We start from the raw sequence: 21,210 nt of genomic DNA on the forward strand, positions 1-21,210 counted from the left end.
TGAATCAGGATTCAGCTTGCACCAGTTCTGTTGAATCAGGATTCAGCTTGCACCTGTTCGGCTCCTGGAATGATGTGTGACTCTGTGTGAACATGTAGCTAGGTGTAATGTTAGAGTCCACAGAAGACTAGCTAGGTCATGTAATGTTAGAGTCCACAGAAGACATGTATATATGAAATAAATGCTTAAACATGTAGCTAGGTGTTATGTTAGAGACCACAGAAGACATGTACATATGAAATAAATGCTTAAACATGTAGCTAGGTGTTAATGTTAGAGTCCACAGAAGACATGTAAATATGAAATACATTATGTTAGAGACCACAGAAGACATGTACATATGGAATAAATGCTTAAACATGTAGCTAGGTGTTATGTTAGAGACCACAGAAGACATGTAAATATGAAATAAATGCTTAAACATGTAGCTAGGTGTAATGTTAGAGACCACAGAAGGCATGTAAATACGAAATAAATGCTTAAACATGTAATTAGGTGTAATATTAGAGTCCACAGCCTGTTATCTCAACTCGCTGTTTCTCTGCAAGACATTTACTCTATAAGCCATATCTCCAAAACCGGTGGGTCAAACTGAACATCCAATATGTCAATTTGAAGCTATGATTGCTTTCACATGACATGGAAAAAAGAAATCAATCAATAACGTAGCCTCGGTCAGAAAACGGTCACACATATAGTTGCTCCCTCCATAACCTCAACGTGTTATAAAGCCATTAGACTTTGGCCGTGTCGTGCTGGCCTCTGTGGATTTGGCTTTTACAACATATTAGTACTCCAGATGTACTAATACCTAGCATTAGTACACATTCGTACCCCAGAGAGACTGGTGGTGCCTTCGAGGCCTTGGTGGTGATGGTACGCTGTAGGTTACATCACTGTGGGAACGGAACGGTGCCTGTAGGGATTTTCCACTCCGCTTAGCGTTGTTGTTACATTACTACGTTTTAATCCATTTTGGGCGGGGACCCCTTTGGGTGTTTTTAAGCATTATGTTATACTTTTATAGCTATTGAAAAATAGCAGATCTACAAGCTCATAGCGGTTAGGATCCCTGGAACAACATATTTTCAGATGGGGGTCATCGGCCAAATAGATATAATTCTGGGGGTGCTTGACATGAAAAAGGTTGAGCACCGCTGACATATAGAAACATGGGTTTTTCAGAAAACTGTCGGGATTTAGATGGCATTATTTTGTAGAATCGACCTCAGTCCAAAGTGGTTTAATGCAAAGCTATTGGTTTTGCATTAACACAATAATCTAGGTACTGTAGTTACTGTTTTCGCTATATTACGATTTAATGAGATGTATAAAATAAGCCCAAAACACAAATGATACTGTGTGACGGAGTCGTGCATGCAGTTCACTCACAGACGCTTTGATCACGTCTGAGTGTATAGAGGAGATTAGATTTGGTTTAGTTGACTATTAAAACATGATAGAGGAAATCAGATTGTATTTAGCTGACTATTAACCCATTTTGACCTGATTCTATAAATGTCTTCTACATCCTGACAGTTTTCTGAAAAAGCTATGTTTCTATGTCAGTCGTTGTTCGATTTTTCAAAAATAGCAGACCTACAAGATCGTAGCGCGCCACTCGGTGGCGCGCTATGAGCTTGTAGATCAGCTATTTTTTCAATAGCAAAAGCACATACGTAATGCTAACACCAAAAGGGGTTCCCGCCCCAAAATAGGTTGAAACAGCCTATAAGCCAATAATGCTGCTGCTCTGACAAAACTCTGTCTAATCACTAATCGGCACAACTGATGATATTTCATAATGTGATTAATCCGTTCTCAAATCTTCTATTAACGGCTATAGGTGTGCTGTCATGCTCGTTTCAGCACGGCTGGAGAGCCTGTTTCAACCAATTGCTTTTTGGTCAGAAGAACTATACCTGTATAGTAATAGAAATATTTCATTCCACTTTTGTCTTTTTCTCCTCCTTTTTTTTGGTGGGGGGGGGGGGGGGGGGGGGAGGGGGAGGGTGACCCCTCTGTGTCAATTCAATTCAATTCAATTTTATTATAGTGTCAAATCACAACAAGTTGTCTCAAGACACTTTACAACCAACAAAGATCCACCCAGAGCAAGCAATATTGCGACAATGGTAACGAAAAACTCCCCTTTAGGAAGAAACGTCAGGCAGAACCCGACTCTAGGGTGGGCGGCCATCTGCCTCGACCTGTGTCTGTGTCCCACCAGAGAGGGGCTCAAGTACCACCAGAGGTACAAGTACCAGTGGCATGGGAACCTCTGGTCTACGACACTGTGTTGTGAGCTTGTAGATCAGCTGTAGATCATTTTTTGCCGTTTATGAAATAGGGCTTTAGGTGGTAACGTGGTCAGCGCCTCTAACGTATTACTCATGTTTGTTTGTCTCCTTCTGTGGTTGTAGTGACAAACTGTTCTGACCAATGCCGCCGTGCGCTGCGTCCACTGACACGCACGCACACACGCACGGCACACGTCACCCTCGTCCATGCTCATACTTTTCCGAGACCTAATACTGGAAACTGTGAAGGAAAACCTCTCTCTTTCCTTTTAGAGAGTTTTTTAGACCGACAGGAATGTGGCACGGCATTGATCGTTTTCACAGGAGCAGTGCCCGCCTATGAGGCCTGTCTGTCTGTCTGTCTGTCTGTCTGTAAACACAAACACTAAATCCCTCTGATTGACAATGAACAAATGCACAATTTTGAGAGTATGTGTAAACAAACATGGAAGACGATCGAAGGTGAGGAGGGGGGGGGGGGGAGGGGGGGGGCATGACTCTAAAAACGGTCTGTGTTTACGTTGAAACAGGGAATCATATTATCGCCTCAACGATCTGAAACGACAACCAGCTGTACGTGAGGTCACGACCTCTGCCCAGAGCAAACTGAAATGCACTCTTTGTTGTTTCAGGTGAAACTGTTGGAAAGGTTATTGTTTTAGTGAAGGCAGGGTGCTGGTAAGTGATGTTCTTTGGTTAAAATGTTGTGTCAAGAAGCTCTACGACGTGTATATATTCTGAGCCACATCCAGATTGGAATCTGATTTGTTTAAATGAGTCATGTGACATGTTGGACTCATTTAAACCAATCTGATTTCAATCTCCATGTGGCACATATCTGATTCAGGCTTTCCCGTGTGTGGGGATTTTGAGTGATACACTGACTGACTGACGGACCAAAAAATGTACAATTTCATTGTAAATGCGACCTGTGGTCGCAACGAACTAAAAATAGTACTCAATAGTACACTGTGTACAGGCAGAGTGTTTTGACCCAGTGTGTGTCTGACCTGATCGGCTGTCTGGCTGACTGGCTGGCTGGCGGGCGGGCGCGTTTACAGTAAATGAAGGCGTATATTCTGCGTTTGTGTGTTTTTCTTAATGACTTTACCATAATACAGACGTAGGCCTACTACTGTATGCTGGGAACCAGAAACCCTTAACAGTGCTCTGTGATGGTAAGCCGTGACCAAACTGAAAGCTTGAGGTTTGAATCCAAACCTTAGCGCGTCGTCTGAGCGCTTACGGGCACGACCAACCGACCGACCGACCGGCTGTCGAGGGTATTTTTATGCACGGAAACTTTTTGTTTTGTTGAACGGAAAAAAAAAAAAAAATCAATCACTCTTAAACGCAAACGTCTAGTCCCATAAAATAGCCTCTCCCTCGTCTGAAGGAACAGTTTCCACTGAAAGCAGTTTTTAGTAGAAAATGTCTATTTTAGTTTTAGTCATAGTCTTTGTAATGAAACCTTTCACACTTGATCACCTGGAATGTTTTAGTGTTAGTGTAGTTTTAGTCGACTAAATGTCATAAGATTTTAGTCGACTAAATCTACAGTTGATTTAGTCGACTAAAATGTATTTTGGCGGGCCTTGATGTCGTCGTAATGGCTGTTTTTACACTGGCTGAAAATAGCCGATCTACAAGCTTCACAACGCGTCACGCCCAGGTGGTCCAGGACCACCTTGACCCCCTGGGACCCCCTCAAGGACCCCTGGTGGTCCCCAGACCACTGCTCTAGCTGGGGACCCCCTCAAGGACCCCTGGTGGTCCCCAGACCACTGCTCTAGCTGGGGACCTCCTGGGACCCCCTCAAGGACCCCTGGTCGTCCCCAGACCACTGCTCTAGCTGGGGACCTCCTGGGACCCCCTCAAGGACCACTGGTGGTCCCCGGACTACTGCTCTAGCTGGGGACCCCCTCAAGGACCCCTGGTGGTCCCCAGACCACTGCTCTAGCTGGGGACCTCCTGGGACCCCCTCAAGGACCCCTGGTCGTCCCCAGACCACTGCTCTAGCTGGGGACCTCCTGGGACCCCCTCAAGGACCCCTGGTCGTCCCCAGACCACTGCTCTAGCTGGGGACCTCCTGGGACCCCCTCAAGGACCCCTGGTGGTCCCCAGACCACTGCTCTAGCTGGGGACCACCTGAAACCCCCTCAAGGACCCCTGGTGGTCCCCAGACCACTGCTCTAGCTGGGGACCTCCTGAAACCCCCTCAAGGACCCCTGGTCGTCCCCAGACCACTGCTCTAGCTGGGGACCACCTGAAACCCCCTCAAGGACCCCTGGTGGTCCCCAGACCACTGCTCTAGCTGCATCAGGCCTTAGGAACGAGTGTGGAGGATGTGGTGTGTGTCTCTCTCTCTCTCTCTCTCTCTCTCTCTCTCTCTCTCTCTCTCTCTCTCTCTCTCTCTCTCTCACTCACTCACTCACTCACTCACTCACTCACTCACTCACTCACTCACTCACTCACTCACACTCTCTCTCTCTCACACACACACACACACACGTGCGCTACATTTGGGGATCTTTGTACTGGTCAAAGTCACACACATACTGGACGCTGAGTCTCTTACTGCAGAGGTTCCCAAAGTGGTGTCCGGGGACCCCCAGGGGTCCTTGAGGGAGTAATGCAGATGTTTAACGATAATTGAACTCCTGAGAGCGTGCCATGAAACCAACCAACCAGGGTCAAATGGACCCTTAAGGGTCCATTTGGTTTCATTTTACACTCACAAGAGTTAAAGATCTCCAGTACACTAAGGGCTGTATTCTGCGTGTCTTAAGTACCAGGTCTTGTTCCCTAACTTGAGTAAACTAAAGACCTGGAGGCGTCATCAATGCTCTTTGGCCACTCAGAATAGCCAAATGGCATTGATCACGCCTCCAGGTCTTTAGTTTACTCAAGTTAGGGAATAAGACCTGGTACTTAAGACACGCAAAATACAGCCCTAGATATCTTAGTTCTTATAGATCTGCAATGAGCCGAGAGAATATTATGTTGTCGTCTGACATCTATCAAATTTCGTTTTCCCGTCACCCCGAATGTGACGTAAACGGATAATGTCGAGTGAATAATTATGATCAAATAACTTTATTTTATTCATTTATTTTCTCTCCGTTCCAGCTGTCGACGACGGCGACGCCCTCCTTCCCTGTGGTGGTCAAGATGGGTCACGCTCACGCCGGATTGGGCAAGGTACATTTAACCCATTCTGACCTGAGATCAGATTCATACGAGGTTTCCGCCGGACACAGACTGGTTTGATTAACCCATTCTGACCTGAGATCAGATTCTAAAAATGTCAGTCGTTCTTCGATTTTTTTCAAAAATAGCAGACCTACAAGCTCGTATCGCGCCACTCGATGGCGCGATACGAGCTTGTAGATCTGCTATTTTTCAATAGCTAAAGCATAACATGATGCTGACACCAAAATGGGTGCCCGGTCAGAATGGGTTAACTCCAAAATACACACCTGCACACATCCCCGTTAAGGTCAAACAGTCACACCCGCACACATCCCCGTTAAGGTCAGACAGTCACACCTGCACACATCCCCGTTAAGGTCAAACAGTCACATCTGCACACATCCCCGTTAAGGTCAAACAGTCACACCTGCACACATCCCCGTTAAGGTCAAACAGTCACACCTGCACACATCCCCGTTAGGGTCAAACAGTCACACCTGCACACATCCCCGTTAAGGTCAAACAGTCACACCTGCACACATCCCCGTTAAGGTCAAACAGTCACACCTGCACACATCCCCGTTAAGGTCAAACAGTCACACCTGCACACATCCCCGTTAAGGTCAAACAGTCACACCTGCACATATCCCCGTTAAGGTCAAACAGTCACACCTGCACATATCCCCGTTAAGGTCAAACAGTCACACCTGCACACATCCCCGTTAAGGTCAAACAGTCACACCTGCACACATCCCCGTTAAGGTCAAACAGTCACACCTGCACACATCCCCGTTAAGGTCAAACAGTCACACCTGCACACATCCCCGTTAAGGTCAAACAGTCACACCTGCACACATCCCCGTTAGGGTCAAACAGTCACACCTGCACACATCCCCGTTAAGGTCAAACAGTCACACCTGCACACATCCCCGTTAGGGTCAAACAGTCACACCTGCACACATCCCCGTTAAGGTCAAACAGTTACACCTGCACACATCCCCGTTAAGGTCAGACAGTCACACCTGCACACATCCCCGTTAAGGTCAAACAGTCACACCTGCACACATCCCCGTTAAGGTCAAACAGTCACACCTGCACACATCCCCGTTAGGGTCAAACAGTCACACCTGCACACATCCCCGTTAGGGTCAAACAGTCACACCTGCACACATCCCTGTTAGGGTCTGACAGTCACACCTGTACACATCCCCGTTAAGGTCAAACAGTCACACCTGTACACATCCCCGTTAAGGTCAAACAGTCACACCTGCACACATCCCCGTTAAGGTCAGACAGTCACACCTGCACACATCCCCGTTAAGGTCAAACAGTCACACCTGCACACATCCCCATTAGGGTCAAACAGTCACACCTGCACACATCCCCGTTAAGGTCAAACAGTCACACCTGCACACATCCCCGTTAAGGTCAGACAGTCACACCTGCACACATCCCCATTAAGGTCAAACAGTCACACCTGCACACATCCCCGTTAAGGTCAAACAGTCACACCTGCACACATCCCCGTTAGGGTCAAACAGTCACACCTGCACACATCCCCGTTAAGGTCAAACAGTCACACCTGCACACATCCCCGTTAAGGTCAAACAGTCACACCTGCACACATCCCCGTTAAGGTCAAACAGTCACACCTGCACACATCCCCGTTAAGGTCAAACAGTCACACCTGCACACATCCCGTTAGGGTCAAACAGTCACACCTGCACACATCCCCGTTAAGGTCAAACAGTCACACCTGCACACATCCCCGTTAAGGTCAAACAGTCACACCTGCACACATCCCCGTTAAGGTCAAACAGTCACACCTGCACACATCCCCGTTAAGGTCAAACAGTCACACCTGCACACATCCCCGTTAAGGTCAAACAGTCACACCTGCACACATCCCCGTTAAGGTCAAACAGTCACACCTGCACACATCCCCGTTAAGGTCAAACAGTCACACCTGCACACATCCCCGTTAAGGTCAAACAGTCACACCTGCACACATCCCCGTTAAGGTCAAACAGTCACACCTGCACACATCCCCGTTAAGGGCAAACAGTCACACCTGCACACATCCCCGTTAAGGTCAAACAGTCACACCTGCACACATCCATTCAAGTTTTGTTTATTCTCAAAATTACACTGAGTTTATTGACGGGAACCCCTTTTGGTGTTTTAACTATAAGCATTATGTTATACTTTAGCTATTGAGAAATAGCAGATCTACAAGCTCGTAGCGCGCCACCGAGTGGCACGCTACGAGCTTGTAGGTCTGCTATTTTCTTTTTAATTGTGAAAATGCGGCACAAATCTTTGAATAATAATATTCTTTCAGAGCAAACGTTTTTTTTTTGACGTCGGGCCTAATTTTCAGGACCTTGCTTTACTGAAAACAAGCGCTTCCAAACTCTGATGGCGAGATGGCCGCGGTCTGTGCGTCCTTCCAGCTCCACTATAGAACCAAACTGAAGCGCTTCCTTTAAAGTCCCTCGTTTTTTTCACCACGCGTCAGATGAACGTAATCATAAATAGGCGTCGTCTTCCTCCCGAAAAACACACGTTGTGTTATAACTTAACGTCTCCAACACAATGAGGGACATCAAAGGGTTACGAGAGGTTCAAAAAGGCACGCTTCGCCATAAAATATGACAATTGACGCAGATATGCTGGGACCACACACACATGGGCACGCACGCACGCACGCACACACACACACACACACAGGACTGCTGGAACAATGTACAGCCGCTGCCAACAATGGAGTCGTTGGCAGGGGGAACTTCACAAGGCATTTACTATTAACCCATTTTAGGGGGGAACCCCTTTTGGTGTTATCATTACGTTATGCTTTAGCTATTTAAAAATAGCAGATCTACAAGCTCATAGCGCGCCACCGAGTGGCGCGCTATGAGCTTGTAGGTCTGCTTTTTTTTTTTTTATCGAAGAACGACTGACATAGAAACATAGCTTTTTCAGAAAACTGTCATTTTCAAACAGACATTTTTAGAATCTGATCTCAGGTCAGAATGGGTTAACCACATGAACCTTAGTGCCCCGCCCTGTTGTGGGCATGATGTAATGAGCCAACGCTGGCCCAAAATAACGCACGTTGTGTGAGAATATTAGATCTACAATGGTCACAACGCGTTGACAGGGGGACGGGGGCATTCGAACATGGGGATAAATATGTCCTTTTTTACAACATTTTACAGTGATTTCTTTATTATTATTTACTATAGGCCCACTAGACCCCAGGAAATTAGATCTCGCCACACAGGATCACAGGATCTACTGAATGTGAAGGAGGCCTACTGGGGGGGAAGCCACATTGTGTGTCATAGGCTCAATATGTCAGTTTGACACATTCAGTAGATCCCGTGATCTTTTGTGGACAGATATCCTTTCTTGGGGTCTAGTAGGACTATAGTAAATAATACAAAAATAAATCACCATATCTTTTTGTCAAAAAAATACATATTTAGCCGAATGCCCCCGCCCCCTGTCAAAAAATTGCTAAAATTAAACAAAGCAGCAAATGAAAAACTATTAACACTCATCTTTTACTGTATCTAATGACAACCTTAAACATGAACCGTAGTTGAAAAAAACTAAAGTTGTCCTTTTTAAAGATGAAGTGCCGTGATTTTTTCAGGTCTTATTGTTATATAAGGAGGTATAGTTTTTTCAAAAAATGTGTACAGTATTTGTTAAAATGTTGTTTGTATGTGGGCACGCCCACCAGTTCATTAAGTATGCCTGGTTTGCCTGGTGGGTGGTGATGGGTGGTGATCCACCTGAACTGAAGCCGCACCCACAGCTGTAGTTGTATGATAAAGGGTGAGGTGTTAGGGGAGGGGCTGATAGTGTGATGTCACTATATTACTGTTTATTTCATTGGCCCAGGAAGAAACCCTAAATACAAAGTTAATACACCATTGCACAAAAGAACCACCCCAGGGTGTCTAATGAAGTACTGTCACCTCATAGACACATGAAAAACTGGAAAAATATCTCCATCTTTAAGTAAGAAAAGCCAATCCTTTCTCACCGCCAACTAACGAGCGAGCGTTGTCCTCCCGTCAGATCAAAGTGGAGAGCCAGCTGGACTTCCAGGACATCGTTAGCGTGGTAGCGTTGGCGGGAACCTACGCCACGTCAGAGCCCTTCGTCACCTCCAAGTACGACATACGCATCCAGAAGATCGGAAACAACTACAAGGCTTACATGTACGGTTGGTCAGGCTGTGGATGGATGAATGGATGAATGGAGGTTATTCTGTTGCCGACTGATATCTGAAAATATCTTGTTCCAGGGACCAAAGGCATTCAAAGATTTGCGCCACGTTTTCACATTTAAAAAAAGAAAATAGCAGATCATAGCGTGGCACCCAGTGCCATGCTATGAGCTTCTAGTTCTGCTATTTTTCAACAGCTAAAGTTTCAGATAACAGTTAACGTGGTTAAAAGCTATAAGGTGACATGGATGCGGTTCGAAGTCCATAGACCTAAGGCTCATACATAGTCTGGATTTACGGTGGTGGGGTGACCACCGAACTACAACATGACGTCACGAGCCGCGGTGAAGAGCAAACCACCGCCACCGCTCCAGCCCTTCTCTCTGTTTTTACTCACCACCGCTCAACGTTATTTCAGCTCCGGTGGTCAGCTCACCACCGGAGCGGTGGTCACCTTACCACCGAAAATCCAGACTATGAATAGGCCTTTAGTAGTTGTCACAAAGTGGCCACGGACAACCATAAACACATGAACACCCGGATTTAACACGATAATGAATCCTTTGATGTCAACAGTTTGTGAGACGAGACGAGAGCGACCGGTGTTTTCCAGCACTTTAATTTGCAAAGGGACATTTTAAGGCTTATTAAGTTATTCCGCCCACTTGACAACAAGATGCCAAATAAAATGATGTGCTGGAAATTCAGTGAGAACAATTTGGACGTGTGAGTCAACATCCTCTCAGCCTTCACTCTCTGTCTAAACCAGGGGTTCTCAACGTTTTCGGCTGGGGGGACGACCACGACACCCCCAGAAATATTTTGGCCATGTCTCGCGACCCCTAGGGGACACGGGGAGAACATGTGAGGGTATACCTACCCTAGGGGACACGGGGAGAACATGTGAGGGTATACCTATTACCTACCCTATGGGGGACACAGGGAGAACATGTGAAGGTCCTACCCTAGGGGACACGGGGAGAACATGTGAGGGTATACCTACCCTATGGGGGACACAGGGAGAACATGTGAAGGTCCTACCCTAGGGGACACGGGGAGAACATGTGAGGGTACCTACCCTAGGGGACACGGGGAGAACATGTGAGGGTATACCTACCCTAGGGGACACGGGGAGAACATGTGAAGGTACCTACCCTAGCGGACACGGGGAGAACATGTGAGGGTACCTACCCTAGGGGACACGGGGAGAACATGTGAGGGTATACCTACCCTAGGGGACACGGGGAGAACATGTGAGGGTATACCTACCCTAGCGGACACGGGGAGAACATGTGAACAGTAATGCATTTATTTCGTTTTTCACAGACATGAGAACATCATCATGCCCCCCAAAGCTCTAGGAGGGCTGAATGCCCCTCACCTACACCCCTCACACTTATTATTATTTTCCTTCTAGGAGAACCTCCATCTCGGGCAACTGGAAAGCCAACACGGGCTCGGCCATGCTGGAGCAAATCGCCATGACGGACAGGTGAGCTTATGGACGTTACTGTCCGGGCACGTGCACACACATACACATCAAATGGGGCTCCAGGCACGTGCACACATACAATACACATCAAAGGGGGCTCCAGGCACGTGCACACATACACATCAAAGGAGGCTCCGGGCACGTGCACACATACACATCAAAGGGGGCTTCAGCCCCTGTTGTTTTCGTCGACTGAAACTACAGCGAAAATTGTTCGTCGACTACCTTTTTTCACTGATGAAAACTAAATGGAAACTAAATGAAAACTAAGCTATGATGACTAAAACTAAGACTAAAACGTCTTCGTCAACAAATAAAAAGTTAAAAACGAGACTAAAATGTTGGGAAGAGACTAGTGGACAAGAGATCCAGTATAAGTAAAAGACACATGTCATTTTGCATGCTGAAAATAGCAGATCGACAGTTTTGGGGGTCCTTGACATGAAAATGTTTGAGAACGACTAGCCTCGGAAACCCAGACGTTTTAATTTCCAGGGAGAGTAAAAAAAAGTCTGGGATCGAGTCCACTTCAATAGTGGCATACAGTAGCGCAAACATTGCTGGCTCTCTGCTGATTTCTGATCGTCTGCACCTTTGTTAAATTGTACACACGTACACACACACACACGCGCGCACGCACACACAAACTACCGTTAAACTCTCTCTCTGTCGCTCTAATTAATTAGTCTCATGTCGCGCAGCTGCGTCTAGATTCTCCCGGACGGATCCTGCCGGGAGCTGCCTATGCCATAGAAAGCATAGGTGGACCCCAGGCTAGTGACACAGTGACATTATAGAAACATGGATTTGTCTGAAGAAAAATTTGAATCTGATCTCAGGTCTAAATGGGTTAACCCCCCTAGTGGTGTGTTGCAGGTACTGTAACTGTCCCAGAACGAGAGACAGTGGTTTCAGGTATAAACTTAAATTATAAAATATGGTTTTGGTTATGATCATACTTGGGTAAAAAGGTTGATTTCTTTATGAATAAATATAATTTAAATATGTTAAAAAGGTTATTCTCAAGGTAAAAATGCACCCTTTGAAAGGGAGTCACGTGATTAGTGTCACGTCACTCACGTGACGTCACCTGTCAGTAGGGTCAGAGGTTGAACGGACTTCCTGGAGAAAAGTTGTATGTTTTGGGAACGTCTGGAGAGAGAGACGATATTATCATTCTGCACATGGTTCAAAGGCGCACACGGTACATATCTGTGATTTTATTGTGATGTGTTGTTGTGGATTGTTTAATGTTGTTTAATGTAGAACTGTGGAGTTAGTGTGATCTTTTGAATGCACATGTGTGGACTCACTAAATACCTATTTCACAATGAGTATGGACTCCTACAACTCAACAAATGTATGTTTGTTCTTATTCTAGTTTTCACGGTGTCTTGGTGACTGTCAAGAGGAGTATCACCTTAAAATAAAACCAAATATGACATATGTATGATGCGTGGACATTCCAATTAACCTGTACAGTTACAGGTACCGCGTGTGGTTTAATGCCCCTAGTGGTGTGTTGCAGGTACCGCGTGTGGTTTAACGCCCCTAGTGGTGTGTTGCAGGTACCGCGTGTGGTTTAACGCCCCTAGTGGTGTGTTGCAGGTACCGCGTGTGGTTTAACGCCCCTAGTGGTGTGTTGCAGGTACCGCGTGTGGTTTAACGCCCCTAGTGGTGTGTTGCAGGTACCGCGTGTGGGTGGACTCCTGTGCTGAGATGTTCGGAGGTCTGGATATCTGTGCTGTGAAGGCGGTTCACGGAAAGGACGGGAACGACTACATCATAGAGGTCAGAGTTCATCTCTCTGTGCTGTGAAGGCGTTGTCTGTCCATTTCAGTTTATTATCTTTGAGCCCATGAAGCTTTCAGAAGGTTTCCCTTGCCTGACCATCATCATCCATCATCATTCAATCTTCTCAGAATTCTTTGACATCTGAAACATTTTCTAAATATGAATTTAAGCACATGAGAAGCGGCTTGGACTCTTCATGCATTGTCGAAAGTATGAGGTCAGTTTGGGGCTCTGCCCAGGTTGGCAGAGGGAGAGTAGCCATTGTCCAATGCCAATCCAAATAGTTTAGCAACGGTTGCTATGCAGGTCAAGCTTTCTTCGCTGCTAACGTGCCTATTGGACAAGGATGGGTTGAGGGAGGGACTTAGTGAAGGGCTAATTGGCACCGGGTGAAAAAATGGGTTACAAAAAATGTGGGACGACTAATTGCTTAAAGGACCACTTCACCACTTTTCAACCTATCTTCATATAATAGGTCCTCACTAATAATCATGAAAAAATGGCGCAATTCTTTTCTACTCTGTGTCTCATAGGAGGACTGTGGGCAGATCAGAAACCGTCTTCCAGTGACATCATCGATGGGGAATACAAGCTAATAAAAACTGCAGGCTTTCTAGTCCTGAAATGTTGCAATGTGAAAATCGTGCCATTTTATCATGATTATTAGTGAGGACCTATTATATGAAGATAGGTTGAAAAGTGGTGAAGTGGTCCTTTAATGAGCTCACAATGTGTCACATAACGACACATTGTGAGCTTGTAGATCAGCTGTTTTCAGATGGCCGAAATGTTTATAGGGCTGGAGTGGTTAATGGAATGTTTTCAAATAAATGCAGTGAAGTAAAAGTACACATTTTGTCTCTGAGATGTATAGTGGAGTAGAAGTAATGGAAATTGGAAATACTCAAGTGAAGTACAAATCCCTCAAAAAATTGTACTTCGGTACAGTACTTTAAGTACATGTATTTGGTTGCTTTCCACTCCCTGGTTCTATGGATGGGGTGTGGGGGAGGGAGGGGTTTCTGTGGCTGCTCTCCTGGCATTGTGCCCAGTATTCACCGTCTGTGGTAAATAAACATGTCCCTGGCAGGCTGGCACCACCCTCGCTAAAAATGTCAGCAATTTTGTACAGATATCAGCAATATTGTGATTCAGTCGTCAGTCTTCCTGTTGATAACATCTCTTTTTTTTTCTTTAGTCACGATTGTGTTGAAAGGCGAGGGGGGGATGGGGGGGGGGGCGGGGGGGGGGGGGGTACGCAGCTGGAATATCACAGCGTTGAAAGAGACAAAAACACAGCCTGTTGGGACTGTGACAGCCAGGGTTATGTCCAGGTGTCTGCGTGGGTCACTGGGAGGGGACTGTGACAGCCAGGTGTCTGCGTGGGTCACTGGGGGGGGGGGACTGTGACAGCCAGGTGTCTGCGTGGGTCACTGGGGGAGGGGTATCCATCCATCCATCCATCCATCTTCAACCGCTTATCTGTATAGGGTCGTGGGGGCAACAGCTCCACCAGAGAGCTCCAGACTTCCCTCTCCAGAGCAACATTAGTGACTTCCTCCTGGGGGATCCAAGGACAGTGAGTCGATGTGTTTCCTCCAACTGGTCCTTGGTCTGCCCCGGGGGGGTCTCCTCCCAGTGGGACGTGGTCCTTGGTCTGCCCCGGGGGTCTCCTCCCAGTGGGACGTGGTCCTTGGTCTGCCCCGGGGGTCTCCTCCCAGTGGGACGTGGTCCTTGGTCTGCCCCGGGGGTCTCCTCTCAGTGGGACGTGGTCCTTGGTCTGCCCCGGGGGTCTCCTCCCAGTGGGACGTGGTCCTTGGTCTGCCCCGGGGGTCTCCTCCCAGTGGGATGTGGTCCTTGGTCTGCCCCGGGGGTCTCCTCCCAGTGGGACGTGGTCCTTGGTCTTCCCCGGGGTCTCCTCCCAGTGGGACGTGGTCCTTGGTCTGCCCCGGGGGTCTCCTCCCAGTGGGGACGTGGTCCTTGGTCTGCCCCGGGGGTCTCCTCCCAGTGGGACGTGGTCCTTGGTCTGCCCCGGGGGTCTCCTCCCAGTGGGACGTGGTCCTTGGTCTGCCCCGGGGGTCTCCTCCCAGTGGGACGTGGTCCTTGGTCTGCCCCGGGGGTCTCCTCCCAGTGGGACGTGGTCCTTGGTCTGCCCCGGGCGTCTCCTCCCAGTGGGACGTGGTCCTTGGTCTGCCCCGGGGGTCTCCTCCCAGTGGGACGTGGTCCTTGGTCTGCCCCGGGGGTCTCCTCCCAGTGGGACGTGGTCCTTGGTCTGCCCCGGGCGTCTCCTCCCAGTGGGACGTGGTCCTTGGTCTGCCCCGGGGGTCTCCTCCCAGTGGGACGTGGTCCTTGGTCTGCCCCGGGGGTCTCCTCCCAGTGGGACGTGGTCCTTGGTCTGCCCCGGGCGTCTCCTCCCAGTGGGACGTGGTCCTTGGTCTGCCCCGGGGGTCTCCTCCCAGTGGGACGTGGTCCTTGGTCTGCCCCGGGGGTCTCCTCCCAGTGGGACGTGGTCCTTGGTCTGCCCCGGGGGTCTCCTCCCAGTGGGACGTGGTCCTTGGTCTGCCCCGGGGGTCTCCTCCCAGTGGGACGTGGTCCTTGGTCTGCCCCGGGGGTCTCCTCCCAGTGGGACGTGGTCCTTGGTCTGCCCCGGGGGTCTCCTCCCAGTGGGACGTGGTCCTTGGTCTGCCCCGGGGGGGTCTCCTCCCAGTGGGACGTGGTCCTTGGTCTGCCCCGGGGGTCTCCTCCCAGTGGGACGTGGTCCTTGGTCTGCCCCGGGGGTCTCCTCCCAGTGGGACGTGGTCCTTGGTCTGCCCCGGGGGTCTCCTCCCAGTGGGGACGATAGAGAGACTTCCTGCTCTGACATCACCGGGGGGGGGGGGGGGGGCAATATGTAATTGGCCGCCTGAAAATATGTTGTTCCAGGGACCCCCCCCATACCCCCCCCCCCCCCCCAGAATCAAAGATTTCAGCTAAAAACGTTTGCTCTAAAAGCATATATATATTAAAAAATATGAGCCACGTTTTCAAAAAAAGTAACTAAAGTTTTACAATATAATGTAGTGTAGTAAAAGTTCACTATTTGCCTCTGAGACCTAGTGGAGTAGAAGTAAAAGTATTGGAACGGTAAAGTACAATAACCTCACAATTGTACTTTAAGTAAAATGTACTTGTAGGCCAGACTTGTAGACTCACATGCACACAGAGCGCATTGTACGTACACACACACACACACACACACACTGTTGAGTCATGTTAGGGAGTCCGTTATCCATTGTGCTATGTAAATAGACAGTTTAGGTTGCGTGCACACGCACACACGCACACTCACACACACGCACGCACGCACACTCACAGACATCCTGACTAGGAGGATGACATCACCAGCTGATATCTCTACCTACAGTAGGAACTTAGGAACCAGGCCAGGGCAGCATTATCTTCACTACATTTTTATCCCACAAGTTTTGTAACCCATATTTGAGGGGTGCGCCACTAGCCCCTCAAAATATGTCCAGTTTTGTGTGTGCGTGTGTAGTTGTGTACTAGGTCATTAGCCCATTCTGACCTGAGATCAGATTCATACGAGGTTTCCACCGGACACACACTGGTCTGATGAACCCATTCTGACCCGAGATCAGATTCTAAAAATGTCAGTCGTTCTTCGATTTTTCAAAAAATAGCAGACCTACAAGCTCGTATCGCGCCACTCGGTGGCGCGATATGAGCTTGTAGATCTGCTATTTTTAAATAGCTAAAGCATAACATGATGCCGACACCAAAATGGGTGCCCGGTCAGAATGGGTTAAGCAACTAGTCGACTATTCAACTAGTTGACTTTGTTGGTACTAGTTGACTAGTTGATAAATAAATAAAAAAAAGGGGTCTGAGAGGCTAAATGTCATCAAATGGTGGTTCCGTGGCTCAAATGCAGAATAACAAAATGGTCCCTTCGATATGAAAAGGGTTGAAAACCTGCACTGCCCTATAGCTCTATCGTCCATCTCGGTAGAAAGGCGGTCAAGGCACAAACGCTTAATATTGTACGTCTATTTATAATCCTCTGTGCGAAGTGTTTTTATACACTTGCAGAAAATAAGTCCCTTTCACCTGAAAACACAATGGGAATGAACGCATCGACACAGTCATACAATGAACTGAACTCCTGGCGGGTTGGAATGGGCCGAGGACGAAGGCCGAGGACGAAAGGGCCTTTCTGTGTTCTCCCCGTGTCCCCTAGGATAGGTACCCTCACAAAAAACATGCAGTAATCCTCTAAACTGCCTCCCCCTGGCCAGCCGGCGCGCCTGATGGAGGGGAAAGGAACTGGTTGAAATAACGTGTTCCTTCCACGGAAACTCCCCCCTGTCAGGTGTAAAGGAGCAACTTGGACACATGAAGGACGTATGAGTTCAAGTCCGTTGCTCTCCCCAGGTTGGCGGAGGGTGTGTAGAGCCCAGGATCACATTAGATGATTGACACGGGGGTGAAAAATGGGTTACAAAATCGTGGGATAAAAATTCAGTCAACTGGAGGGGATTCCTTTACTTTTGCACTCTGTTCTCCTGATGCACTGCCTCCCTCCAGAGAGAAGGAACAGGGTTGGTTTAGGTTACAGTAGACAACATTATTTCCTGGCACCAAGTCAACATGAATCACCCTTTTTCATTTTTAGAAAGGGCGATCCTCTCCCTCTCCTCTCCTCTCCTCTCCTCTCCTCGCCTCTCCTCTCCTCTCCTCGCCTCTCCTCTCCTCTCCTCTCCTCTCCTCCCCTCCTCTCCTCTTCCCCCCCCCCCTCCCCTCCCAGGCCATCCCTCCCATTGTGCATTGTGCGTTTCCTCCTCCTCGTCTCGTTCTGTAAAAACCAACGGGATGACATTTTCAGAGCTCTGGAGTCCATGTCCATATTTAGCCTGGAGAAGAACGAGGCATTCCCAATTCATCGCCGGGCGGGGCAGAAGGTCGCCGCCCATCGTTGGGACAAAACAAGCTATCTATAAGTACTGTACTTAACCCATTTAGACCTGAGGACGATTCTATAAAAGTTGTCTAAATCCTGACAGTGTTCTGAAAAACCCCCATGTTTCTATATCAGTCGTTCTCAAACTATTTCATGTCATGGACCCCCAAAAATATCTGTAATTGGCCGCCGACCGCCATCTGAAAATATGATTTGCCAGGGACCCCCCCCCCCTCAGAAGCAAAGATTTGAGTTAAAAAACGTTCGCTCTGAAAGAATATATGTATTCAAAGATTTGCGCCACATTTTCAAAAATAGCAGACCTACAAGTTCATAGTTCTATGAGCTTGTAGATCTGCTATTTTTCAACAGCTAAAGCGTAACATAATGCTTGAAACACATAATGCTTAAAACACCAAATATTGAAATTTTACTTTCACTGTTAAACATACATCAACCACTGCAGCCCTATATATCCATTTCGGCCATTTTAAAATAGCAGATCAACAACCCACAATGTGTCGGGAATCGGGATGTGACACATTGTGAGCTTGCAGATCTGCTATTTTCAAAAAATGATTGAAAACTTGAAATTTTGCATAATGACTACATTCTACTTTTGGTACCTTTTGATGCCAATATACTTTTGTACTTTTACTAAAGTACATTTTGAATTCTGGACTTTTACTTGTAACAGAGTATACAGTATATTATACAGTACTATACAGTATTGATACTTGAAATGTGACTAGACTTTTTCCAACACTGTACATGAGGCTCCTTTCTCGGCCTGGGCCGTGGCTCAGAGGTCCAGGCACCTTGGCTGGTAATCCAGTCTGGCAGTGTGCCGCGGGTTCGACTCCCGATCCCGACGGCCTTTACTGCATGTCACTCCCCCCCCCCCCATCTCTCTCCCCCATGTCCTGTCAGCCTACTGTCTGTCCCTCCATAAAACAATATAAGGCTTTCGCCACAAAAAAATATAAAATGAGGCTCTTTTCTGACAGCTGTCACTCAGCGTCTCAGGAAATCACGCCGGGCTCTCCGGAGACGCCGTCCTTGGGTGGGACACAGCCCCCCCAACTACTCTCTCTGTCTGTCTCTGTCTCTCTCTGTCTGTCTCTGTCTCTCTCTCTCTCTGTGTCTGTCTAACTCTCTCTGTCTGTCTCTGTCTCTCTCTGTCTGTCTCTGTCTCTGTCTCTCTCTCTCTGTCTGTCTAACTCTCTCTGTCTCTGTCTCTGTCTGTCTCGCACTGTCTCTGTCTCTCTCTCTCTGTCTGTCTCTCTCTCTGTCTGTCTCTGTCGCTCTCGCAATTCAATTCAATTCAAAGGAGCTTTATTGGCATGAGAAAACTTACGTGCAGAAGAGTAACAAAACAATCAAGATAAAACCATGTACAAACTAGAAAAAGTACCCTTCTGGGCACAGGTCTCCACCAGGTTATCCACAGATCCGTGCAGTTAGAGGTAAAAACACTTTTCGGCCAGTTATAGCGCCACCTTGAGGCTGAGTTGAAATTGTTCATGTGGCATTTTGTCCTGGGCCTAGTGGGAATGTGGGTGCATAATTTCACGGAAATCACGCGATGTGTTCATGATTTGCAGCATTTTGTTTGAAACTGAGCACTCCTGTGAACTTTGGAAGCCAATCTTAACCAATCAGGATGGAGTCTGAGAAATCTGAAAGACCGGTTTGGTTGAATGGCTCTAGAGAGACTGTGTACCAATTTGCGTGATGTTTGGACAAAATCTGTAGGTGTACTGTGCAAAAACTTGTTTTGCACAAAGCGGCCTCCTGGTGGCGCTATAACAGGCCGTTCTGGAAAGTTTGGGGCAGAGGTTCATCGTTGGCATCCAGGGAGTGTGTGTACCAATTTGCGTGATGTTTGGACAAAATCTGTAGGTGTACTGTGCAAAAACTTGTTTTGCACAAAGCGGCCTCCTGGTGGCGCTATAACAGGCCGTTCTGGAAAGTTTGGGGCAGAGGTTCATCGTTGGCATCCAGGGAGTGTGTGTGCAAAATATGGCATCGACCGGGTTAACGGTGGCCGAGATTAGCTGTTCACGGACACACGGACGGACGGACGGACACACACACAAACGGACGGACGGAGTGCAAAACATACTCTCCCCACATGCCTTCGGCCTGGTGGAGACAATAAGTATTGAATATAAATAGGAACTAGAAAAAGTGCCCTTCCGGGCACAGGTCTCCACCAGGTTATCCACAGATCCGTGCAGTTAGAGGTAAAAACACTTTTGGGCCAGTTATAGCGCCACCTTGAGGCTGAGTTGAAATTGTTCATGTGGCATTTCTTCCTCGGCCTAGTGGGAATGTGGGTGCACAATTTCACGGAAATCACGCGATGTGTTCATGATTTGCAGCATTTTGTTTGAAACTGAGCACTCCTGTGAACTTTGGAAGCCAATCTTAACCAATCAGGATGGAGTCTGATAAATCTGAAAGACCCGTTTCGTTGAATGGCTCTAGAGAGACTGTGTACCAATTTGCGTGATGTTTGGACAAAATCTGTAGGTGTACTGTGCAAAAACTTGTTTTGCACAAAGCGGCCTCCTGGTGGCGCTATAACAGGCCGTTCTGGAAAGTTTGGGGCAGAGGTTCATGGTTGGCATCCAGGGAGTGTGTGTGCAAAATATGGCATCGACCGGGTTAACGGTGGCCGAGATTAGCTGTTCACGGACACACGGACGGACACACGGACGGACACACGGACGGACGGACGGACACGCGGACGGACGGAGTGCAAAACATACTCTCCCCACATGCCTTCGGCCTGGTGGAGACAATAAAAATAAAGGTGTAAACAGAGCTGTGTTACATTAACACTTAGGGCGATACTATCTTGTGAAACTATAAAAAGATTGTGCATTTTCTGTCAGAGATACAGTAGTTATAAATCCGTATAGGAGAGGGTTAGCTTTATGCTTTTGAAAGTTGACAGCAGTATTTCAATGTTTTTGCAGTCGCTTCAAATTCAGTCAGCATTATTATAAATATTGTGATAAATATCACGTGGGCATATTATTATGATATGTGACTATTTGGTATCGTTTCCAACCCTCTGTCCTACGATGATAACAGATGAACGTAGTGGAGTAAAAAAATCATTTGGATCTGAGACTCGGAGGAAAGGGAACAGTGTGCAGCCCAATAACAGAACAGTGTGCAGCCCAATAACAGAACAGTGTGCAGCCCAATAACAGAACAGTGTGCA

At 47.6% G+C, this 21,210-nt stretch overlaps 1 protein-coding gene across 3 annotated transcripts in view; it reads left to right on the forward strand.

Annotated features, from left to right (window-relative positions):
* The window catches only part of syn3 (synapsin III), a gene marked incomplete at both ends in the record, with an annotated part of 94,806 nt that overhangs the window by 67,407 nt on the left and 6,189 nt on the right, over window positions 1-21,210 (forward strand). For all 3 annotated transcript variants that reach the window (XM_083757559.1, XM_083757560.1, XM_083757561.1), the window contains 4 exons: window positions 5,442-5,501; window positions 9,582-9,724; window positions 11,150-11,224; window positions 12,913-13,015. In XM_083757559.1, coding sequence (XP_083613685.1) covers window positions 5,442-5,501; window positions 9,582-9,724; window positions 11,150-11,224; window positions 12,913-13,015 — 381 coding nt within the window. The remainder of the gene's footprint in view (window positions 1-5,441; window positions 5,502-9,581; window positions 9,725-11,149; window positions 11,225-12,912; window positions 13,016-21,210) is intronic.

The sequence above is a fragment of the Protomyctophum parallelum genome (genome assembly GCF_964188405.1).
Source record: "Protomyctophum parallelum genome assembly, chromosome: 22".
Classification (NCBI taxonomy): Eukaryota; Metazoa; Chordata; class Actinopteri; order Myctophiformes; family Myctophidae; genus Protomyctophum; species Protomyctophum parallelum.